This window comes from Ornithodoros turicata, unplaced genomic scaffold (assembly GCF_037126465.1).
Source record: "Ornithodoros turicata isolate Travis unplaced genomic scaffold, ASM3712646v1 ctg00001211.1, whole genome shotgun sequence".
Classification (NCBI taxonomy): domain Eukaryota; kingdom Metazoa; phylum Arthropoda; class Arachnida; order Ixodida; family Argasidae; genus Ornithodoros; species Ornithodoros turicata.
The window spans coordinates 109,644-119,208 of NW_026999504.1; the positions used below are offsets into that span (position 1 = coordinate 109,644).

General features: G+C 48.0%; 2 protein-coding genes and 1 long non-coding RNA gene across 4 annotated transcripts; 2 read left to right on the forward strand and 1 right to left on the reverse strand.

The window, feature by feature from the left end:
• Window positions 1–353: 353 nt before the first annotated feature.
• Window positions 354–1,289, reverse strand: LOC135376678 (uncharacterized). Its single transcript, XM_064609176.1, has one exon. It carries the CDS (start codon window positions 1,287–1,289, stop codon window positions 354–356), a length of 936 nt encoding a protein of 311 aa, XP_064465246.1.
• A 175-nt stretch (window positions 1,290–1,464) lies between these two features.
• Window positions 1,465–3,920, forward strand: LOC135376673 (uncharacterized). Its single transcript, XR_010417798.1, has 3 exons — window positions 1,465–1,788; window positions 1,880–1,974; window positions 3,385–3,920. It is a non-coding gene; the product is annotated as an uncharacterized LOC135376673 (long non-coding RNA).
• A 2,431-nt stretch (window positions 3,921–6,351) lies between these two features.
• LOC135376669 (uncharacterized) lies at window positions 6,352–7,973 on the forward strand. Of its 2 annotated transcripts, none has more exons than XM_064609172.1 (4): window positions 6,352–6,684; window positions 6,895–6,964; window positions 7,613–7,767; window positions 7,890–7,973. In XM_064609172.1, exons 1-4 carry the CDS (start codon window positions 6,562–6,564, stop codon window positions 7,956–7,958), a joined length of 417 nt encoding a protein of 138 aa, XP_064465242.1. In that variant the 5' UTR covers window positions 6,352–6,561; the 3' UTR covers window positions 7,959–7,973. The 2 variants fall into 2 exon arrangements, with proteins under 2 accessions (XP_064465242.1, XP_064465243.1); XM_064609173.1 differs by having other exon boundaries at window positions 7,894–7,954.
• The last annotated feature ends 1,592 nt before the right edge of the window (window positions 7,974–9,565 follow it).

The following is a 9,565-nucleotide window of genomic DNA, read 5'->3' on the forward strand; positions in this document are numbered from 1 at the left end:
TGACAGATGGGTGGAGGTATCTAGCAGGCGCTTGCGAGCGACGTCCACAGATAAGCCGAAATGGTGTAAGAAGTCGGCGCCCAGGATGGCTTGGCGGACACCGGCCACAAGGAAAAGCCACGGGGACGTTCTGCGAAGGCCCAGATCGAGGGTGGCAGATAGCTGTCGGAAGACGGGAATGCCGGTGTCGTTGACAGCCGTAAGATGGAACATGGCTGGACGACGCTTGTCACTTCCTGAAGCGGGGAGCACGCTCACTTCGGCGCCGGTGTCAACGAGGAAGCGCGTCTTTGAGGGCCGGTTAACAACGTAGAATAGTCGGCTGCTAGGCGTGGTGGAGACAGTCGCAGCCGCTAACGGTCCCCGGGCAAGTTTTCCGTCCAAGTACAGGGTCGCGTGCACCGACGGGCCTCGGAGCCGTACCGCTGGTGGTACCAGCAAGGGCCGATGGGCTCGTCTTGCAGAGGCCGACGAGGTGAACGGCGTCGACTGGGGGAGCGGGACGCGGAGCGCGGACGATCGCGTCGGCGACGCCTGGGCGAAACGGGGTCTGTGTGGGAAGGCGCACGCGATGACAGGACAGACGCTACCATGGCGGAGAGGCGTCCAAAATCTTCGCGCAGTTGGGCTATGGAGTCCCCGGACGGAGAAGTTAGCCGGACTTGGGCGGATGGTGAAGACGCCGCGGGGGAAACAGCGGAAGGCAAGGGCGGTGCGGCGGGCATGGCTGAGATGGACGGAAGGGAAACCTCCAAGATCTTGTCTGCAAGGTCCGCAAGCTCTTGCAACGGCAGAGTCGACGCAGACGCTAGGATCATCTGTACGGTTGTTGGTAAGCGCTGTAGGAAGAGTTGTTTGAGGAGGCTGGCATCGAAGGAAAGGGCTCGCTCGCCAAGCAGCCCCTGCGTGTGTCGCAGTAGTTCAGACGGACGGCGGTCGCCAAGATCTTCGGAAGACAGGAGCTCTTTGAAGCGCTTGCGTTCCGAAGCCGTGGTTCGCTCGAGGACAGCGGTCTTGAGCGCGTCGTACTCGTTGGCGGCGGGTGGAGCGGAAAGGATGTCGACCACTTGGGCGGCAACGTCTTGCGGCAGTACGCTCACCACATGGCGAAATTTGGTCAGCTGTGATGTTATGCCCCCGAGAGCGAACTGACATTCCACCTGTAGGAACCATACGCACGGATTGTGGCTCCAGAAGGGCGGCAGCCGCATGGTGTAGTGCTGGATTGACGACGACACTGAGGCATCGTCGGAGGCAGAGGAAGTGGTAGGGGCTGGTGGCTGTGCCATGTACGCTGCAACGTCCGGGTCACCAAACTGTAGGGTACAGAAGGACCAGCAGATAAGACTGAATGCGAACTGTTTAATGTGGCAGCCAGGCCACAACTGAGAGTATCGATGGTACGCGCGCTCAATGGAAATCATGCGCGAGATACGCGTCGTGACGAAACGTCCATGGCGGCGCTCGTCGTCCATTTCCGTCGGCTGCTATACACGTGCGTCTGACCTGGCCTTACTGCCCACCATTACCACACAGACATACTTTGTCCCTTTTGTGCTGGTCAATCTCCCTTACTGGCTCACGTCCATCATCTCATTGGTAGAAGAAGAAGAACATAAGAACTCGCTCTACTGCTGTAGACCTATTTGGACTGTTGTGGCCGAAAGAAACCAGCAGGAGCTATCCCGACAAAGCTGTAGAACATAGAACTATGATACGTTTCTCTAGTACCATCCGGTTCCTCTGCTTCCTATCCTCATGAACCGCGAGGCAGTTTCCAGATTTCAGGTAAGGGCTACTTTCGGAGCGTAACGAAGCTGTAGTGGTCGAATGTGGTTCTCTATTCGTCAGCCATTTTCTGTGTTGATCACTCTTGCAGATCAGCAGAAGACACTGATACGTACCAGGACCAAACTGATTTCTCAAATTACCCTGCAACAAAACCTGAATACCCCTCCCTCAGCGGAAGTAAAGGTAGGTTTCATAAGTTACACAAATCAGTGTGTCCTTCATTGAAGTGTGAATTCTTTGCGCACGTTCCCTCACGGGTTATGAGTATGCGATGTCTCAATCCTTGCAGTGTGACGTTAACCCCGATAACGAAAAATTTGGGTACGGAATCTCGTGCAAGAGCGACGAGGAATGTGCGTCCGGCTTAGGGTTGGCATGCGTTGCGAGAAGGACAGCACTTCACTCCATGTGCGACTTCACCGGTTAAGCACACGGTTCCGGTTGTAATAAGTGAGAAGCAGGGCAAAAACACGGGTTTTTCCCACACGTCCTATAAGTGCTGTAATTATTAATCCACGTGCAAAGCTGTCTCTGTGGCATGTGCATTACTTGTTATCACATTTGGATTAAAAATGCGTGGGAAGGCCTGCAGGTGCGAACAAGAACACAATTTTAAGGATGAACAAGTAAAAAGAGAAACAGGAATTTCGACCCCCCCCTTCCCCTTGTAAAGCTAGCGATTAAAGATTCTTTCTCTACTATTGTTCCTTTGCCAAGTACATCGGAAGGTGGTGAAGTAGGTCGGCATGCAATGGAAAGTGGTCTACTTTTCACACACTAAGCGCACAGGGAGAGGTCAGCATTACAGCAATTAAAGCAAAACAGAACAGGAATTGATTATGCCATAGTGCCAGAACGGTATTAATAAGCCCTCCAGGAAGAAAACTGACGCTCTCGTCAGCTGTTATTCCGGGAGCTCTCTTTGTAAAAGAAAAAGGAGTAATACGAAAACGCAATGGTCCGCGGATCGAACCAGCGAACGCGAAAGCCAATACTGACATCTACACCACTGAGCCAACAACACTTTTTTTTTTCTTCCTGAGGGATCAAGACTCAAATGCTTCGGAAGCCACACTGAACTCATCGTTGCGCACAAAGTTGTAAAGCGCAGAAGACACGTTCAGCTTTCATGCCTGACATGGACACTTTCTGGGGAACCCATTGTTTTCGCGAAATACAAGCAAACAGGCAGGCCAATGCATTCTGCCATGAAGCCAACACGGCGAAAATAAGTGCCCCAGGAAAAAAAAACTGTGACGCTCTTGCGCTTCCATTCCACTTGTACACTATCGAGGGACATCTCATAGAAACACCTCAGTGTGCACAATGCCTTCTAAAGCTCGGGGTCAACGGTTATTCTAACAAAACTCGGTGGAATGCAGGCAGTCACACAAAGTGGCAGTCACAGGAGGTGTTTCAGTTTTAGAAGGGCCGTGTTTCGAATCCTTGTATAATGCCGTCTTACTATCGCAAAGCAGTGCCAGATCTGAAACGCAGAAAAGATCGATCCCCGAATCACTGGAACAAAAGAAAGTCCGGAGAGTATCGTTCCCCAAAGAGCTGATTTCCACGCCCGTTGCCTCTACCTCGCAGGAAGCCAGGGTCTCGTACAGCGACTCTGGTGTCTCCAAGACGATGCCCTACAACCACCACCGGCAACAGGAACCACGCTCAACGTTTCACGAACAACTGCTGTCTTCTGGACCGCTCACCTGAAGACCATCACTGTGACTCAAGCACACTGACACCAGAGTCCTATGGAACAAGTACGGACATTAAGTAATAGCGCTAAGACCGCCTCGTTTGCTCCGCAGACAATGGAGCATAAGCGAAGTTTGTTCAACTGTCGCACGGTGAGCAGACGATCAGTGTCATTCAAAGACACACTATCCGATTCCGCACTTCGTCGTGGTCGTACTAGTGAGACTACGATCCAACGTCCTCACAGTGACAGGCCTACTGACGGCGCAGATGATCACCCTTAAATGGAGTCTCCTATCATATAGTGGTCATGCGTGAAGTGAGTTGAAGCCGAAGGGGAAGACTGTCTTGTACGATGCTTACGGACTCGTTCGATGTGTAACGGGAGGAACACTTGGATAGTACGACATGCAATAAAGGAAATTTGCTTTAACATATTATTTCGGTTTTACTTGTTGAACATGTAACAACTGTGAAGCCCTCTTCGCGGAAACCTCTGTTTTGCGTAAGGAAAGAGTGACCCGGCGAAGAATGCTTTGTGAATCTGTAGAGATAGCCACACGAGGCAATTGTGTTAGTCAACCCTCTCTCATTCCTCTTCCTCCCCTTCGGAGGTTTTTGAATATATAGTGGGTTGTTGTCAATAAAATCTTTGCTGTGTTTGAGAATTGTTGTGTCCGTCCCAATCTCCTCCGTGTCTCTGGTTCCTCCTTCTTCAAGTATGCACCAGCTTGTCAGCGTCCTCTCTCTTTTATCAGTGACACTTGGCGTATGTCGCAAAGAAACTATGCACTGCTATTATGTCGTAAACTAGGCTCTCAGTTGCGAAATGTAAATCCAATGTAAAATGCAGTACCGTGACATTTTCTCATGAAGGCTGTGAATCACACCTGTTTATAGTACACGGTGCTACTGCAGTATCCAACGCTTCAAAACACCCCGCAGGGAGCATCAGCGTTTGCTGATGTTTGGTGAGAGGCGCCACCACGGACCCCAGCTCCCAGTCATAAGCGAATGGATTGCTGGGTTTGTTGGATAAATCAGAAGCGAGCATTAAAAACAAACAAAAAGAAAGCATCAGTGTTGGAACCAGAAGGTGGGCGGTTGGTGGATCGCCCCAAAGCGTCAGTTTATACATTGGATTTCCCTCTTTCCCCTCTCCCACTACGTGCTTAGACAAAGAGACCGGCCTCCCCCTCCAAAAGTAAAGGCGGGGTCAGCAGCAGAGCTGCAGCGACACGAGCGGTCCCATAGCACTGGGCGAGAGCAGCAGCGCTGCCGAGCTGCAGAAATTCCCTGCTGCTCTCGTATCCGAATTTTTGGTTGCTGTGCTGCCCTGTTGCTCTGCAGCCTGAGCAGCCGGTCTCGAAAGCCAATCAGGAGGCTGGTTGGTATTGTTTTCGTTCGACGGTGTTTAGGGTTAGCAGGGGTTAGGGGCAGAAGGTTTGTTTCTGGTTGTTCTGTGATTTGATTCTGAAGACCTGGATACGCTTGTGATTGCCAGTAGTTTGGAGCGAGTGTTCAATCATCGGGACTGCGTGAAGTGCGCTTTCAGGACATAATTCAGTTCATAAAGTTCAATAAAGTGTTCGACCGAACCTACGTGATACATATGTTGTGTACCAGTTGTAGCTACATGTTCGCTTGTTTTCTGGAAAGTACTTCAAAACCCGTGACCTGATAACGTACAAGCAAATTACTTTCAAGTCCATGCCGTGTGAAAACCAAACCGAACAAATTTCTTGTGGTCGGTATTCCAAGACCTTGCTAGGTGGTTGTAAATGAAACTGACCCTTGAAAAGGGTAGATGGAGATAGACAACGTTCAGACAACAAAAAAAGGTTCGATAGAGATAGATAATGAACCCATTCCTTGTGAAAACAGGCAGAAAGCAGTGAGTACTAGCAGAAGGGGCCTTTGTTTTCGTTAGACAGTTTCATTTCACTAAGAGCAACGTACGCATTTGACAGTCACCGTAAATCAAAATGTCGAATACTATAGTAACGAGGCAATATTTATACGACAAAATCCCGTAGAAGAATCTCCACACAACACAGCAAGGACTGTTCTGCACAGCACAGCAGTAGGACGAACCTACGTTGAATGTCATGAAACTGACTACACATCAACGAAGAGTCAGGTAATACGAGGCTCAGACCACCACCACACTCATCTCAAAGTTCACTTGTGAGCTCCAAATCCACAATATATCTCTCACACAAACGCCTTTCACCTAGGATTGCGTTCCTAGGTGTGTGCACTAAAAGGCTTAGCCGCTGCGTACGCCTTCGGAATGTGCGATGATGATGATGATGATAGTGGGGGCTATACCCTTTGTATCGGGCGAAATGTAAACAATGACACAGTTGCCAACACGTTTTGTGTTTCCTAAGCCGCTGCTGCCGCTAATTCAAAACGAAGCTATGGGACGCCTCCAGCAGCAGAGCAGCGGCAGCAGAAAGCTGCTCTGCTGACATGTTGTCGTGTTGCTGCTGCCGCACCGCTGCTGCTTTGCTGCTGCTGCTCGCATAAAGCTATGGGACCCGGCCCCCTCGGTCCGCCACTGGAAAGCATCGGGGATGACTCTGAGCACAAGTACTTTCGTGAACAAAATTGTGAACATCGTGAGCTAACTAATTTGTGATCCGCCTGTAAGATTGGCTTGACTTGGAAAGGACTTTGCTTGATTTGGCAGAGTGGCTTCTTCAGTTGCATATGTCGTCTTGAGGCGAGATGCTCAAATTCTGCAGGATGCTTTTCAGCCGCTAATGTTGGCACTCCCCCTGCAGAACACGCATATAGTACGCCGAATTTAGATAGCATGTGATGAATTTAGGAAAACAAGCACGTCAAGTTTAGCGGAATGCAACAGCCAACGGAAGGCAACGCCTTCCATGACCAACGAATGGCAGCTCCCGTGTGGTCACGCTTTTCTGAGCGAGTCCGACCCCCCTGCTACTACCTACTACTACTACTAAACCGACTAAACCGAGCCTCCGCGAGGGCTCGTTTCGTTCCATTTGTAAGCGCGCGATCTGACAGGCATTCGATTTCCCTGATGCCCGCAAAATGCATGCGGAAGATGACGATGTGGAATCTGACGACTTTCTCCCAAATGATGAAGATAACGAGTGTTTGGAAAATATTCAAGTTTCTAATGAACTTCGCGCTGGAGTCACACGTGCAGAAATGGTAGGCACCTCAGTTGTTCTTTAGTGACGTCGTCTTTAGTAGGGTCACATTTACGAAGGCTACCAGCGTAAGACAGCTTACGCATAGCCTGGGGAGGTGGGTTTAGGACGGCATGCTACATGCACTGCCTGTGTACAGTGCATGTACGGTGCTTAATTGACATGGTGTCACGATCATTCCTTATGCGTTGACGTATTCTATCTATTCTAGCTCGATATTCTCGATCTACTGACAAGCAAGAAGAAATTGATACCCGATGTTCCCTTATACAGGCGACTAGGTGAGATTGATAAATCGAAATCCTGTGCAATGATCCTTAATGAAATTCCGGGATGCCGCTGTTCGTAACTCCATTATTTAGCAGCACTATCCAGAAGGGTATAACAAAACAGTTTCAAAGTAGAAAGTTGACAAGTAAATCAATGAAGCAGTAGTTCCTCTTGACTGCAGAGCTGCTACAAGACGAACGAGACGACAACACAAACAGCTCACTCATGACTGAGGTTTATTGGTAACACACACAGGGTATTGACAGAATGGCATAAATGCAGACTAGCTGGTGGATAAATTCCATGATAGGTAACCCTGAGCGATGGGCAAGAACACGTACACAGGGTACACGTAAACAAACAAACATGTAAACACACAGGGTAGCACAACAATCCATGACACACTTATAAATTAGTCAAACAACCAGGAATAATGGTCACAACAACAGCAGCAGAACTCGTGGGGTTAACAGCCCCCAACCCCCTGGGGTTGTAGCGGCTCTGCAGTCATGAATCTTTACTGACTATTCCAACTCTCTTTGATTCTACAGTGGTTCCTCAGCTTCCTGTAGTGACAAAGTTTGTCAAAGCATTTTTAATACGTGATTTTTAATACTTTCACTTTCTAGTAGTTTGCTTAGCCCCAATGATCTTCACAGTTTTAGGCAAACATGTCCACACGGAGAAGCGAGACTGTCGTTTCTTGGCAGAGATGCTTCAGTCGGCCATCTTCAGTTACAAACTGGATGCTGCGTCGCAAATCTTGGAAGAAATCATTTCTAGGCCTTACCCTGCTGATCAGCTTGCTTACAAGGTTAGCGCTATTTATTTGCTGCACACTAAAATCATTTGCCTGTCAGGGCTGTTTTGTAAATAGTTCATATTTGTCTCATCCAGTGTCTAATAATTGTGTCATAAAATTTGTTGTATCTCAAGACAGGAATGTTCCTCATTGAAGCTCACCCCTTTTCGACACCCGAAAAAATGAACTATTTTATACGGTAAGCATGTTACTATATTACAAAACTCAGCCTGCAAGGCATAGCTTAGGGATTTTTCAGAAAGAAGGTAATGCTAATTACTACTTTTCTTCTTTTCTTGTGCAAGTTTAGTTCACTGTTGAAAAAATTTGTGTAGGTAGTTGTTCACACAGTTTTGCTACTCGATTGTCAGACGTGGATCGATGGTTAGCATTACGTCCTTGCAAACCAGTTAGCTGATGCCAATGTACAGTGAAGCCTGATTACTTCAAACACTACATTACTTCAAAATACTTATTGATTGTAATTTATTCTTCTTAGTTATCAACTCTGAACTACATTTTCCCCAGTGCCACTATTACGCACAAAGCCACTCATACAATTTATACCTCTACATTACTTATACAGGTTGTTCAAAATTAAGCTTTCACGATTTAAAAAAAAAAAAACAGAAGTGGTAGAAGGAAGCCGCTTGTGCAGGCGGGTTTTGCGGCCAGGCAGACACAAGGTGAAATGATGGTTGCCGCCCTTAAACTCGTAATTAATTAAAATCTGTTCATTAACTTTTTAATTATTGCAGTTAGTGGGCAAGCTTATATTGGAAATTTGGAGGCAGTCGCGTTCCAAGACTATTCCACTTTGTAGAATTTTCCTAGCTCACCCGTAGTCCAAGATATTCGCCTTCAAATTTTCCACCGAAACTGTCTAATTAGGGATGCAGAACGAGAGAGCAAGGCGGCTGACCCCGCCCCTTTGTGATGCAGCTGCTGCGTGTGGTGGTGAGGTGGGACATGGGCGTGCTTCTCGCACTTCGTTATCAGAGTGAAAGGGAAAGAGTTACCGTATTTACTCGCGTAATTTGCGCCATCGCATAATTTGCGCACCCCCACTTTTTCACTAAAAAAGTTGTGAAAATAAAAACCCGCATAATTTGCGCACTCCTACTTTCGTGTGCAACAGAGGTCGTTCCCCCCGTGACGCTCTCGCGTCACGGGGCGCATGCTGCTCCTTCTTTCGAAAAAAGAGGGAGATCCTCACCACGAATTCCCTACATCATGTTGTGTAATGCAAGCAATGACTCTCCCTTGGTGGAGTAGATAGATCAAAGGGATTACCCGCTATGGAATCTTATCTCTGTTTTGACCTTTTATCCCCTCACTACAATAAACCGCGAAGCTGTGTGACATCGCGCTGGCTTAGGAAAGAACGACCAGAACACGTGGAGGGAACATATCAGGAAAACTTCTGGCGGCAACATACGCGTCAGCATTCCGCAAGCTGGCTTCACCTAACGCATGCGTGCTTTAGGAGAAGCTCGCTTTGGAAAAAGCGTGGAAAGCACGTGATGGGCCTTTTTGAATCATCTCGCAAATTTTTACAGCGTTGGCCAAAAACGAAGAGAGAAAATCCTTACGACCGACTTCTTTCACTGACAGTTATAGAAAATGAACAGTCACTGTCTATTTTCTTGCATAAATTTTTATTATGGTGTAATTTTTTTATACGAATTTCGGACGATACGAATGTCTTCCGCTACCCCGTGAGATTCCTATCACCGAGATTGTACTGTATTATTCACTTAAAGGACCATCTTTTAACAGATTTTGCACATTTTTCAAGTCGGCTTGTTAA

Excerpts from the sequence above, each read along its gene's own strand:
- LOC135376678 (XM_064609176.1), bottom strand. The coding sequence starts at position 1,289 with ATGGCACAGCCACCAGCCCCTACCACTTCCTCTGCCTCCGACGATGCC.
- LOC135376669 (XM_064609172.1), top strand. The coding sequence starts at position 6,562 with ATGCATGCGGAAGATGACGATGTGGAATCTGACGACTTTCTCCCAAAT. Across the intron at positions 6,685-6,894 it reads GAGTCACACGTGCAGAAATG|CTCGATATTCTCGATCTACT; the intron begins GTAGGCACCTCA and ends TATCTATTCTAG. Across the intron at positions 7,768-7,889 it reads CTGATCAGCTTGCTTACAAG|ACAGGAATGTTCCTCATTGA; the intron begins GTTAGCGCTATT and ends TTGTATCTCAAG.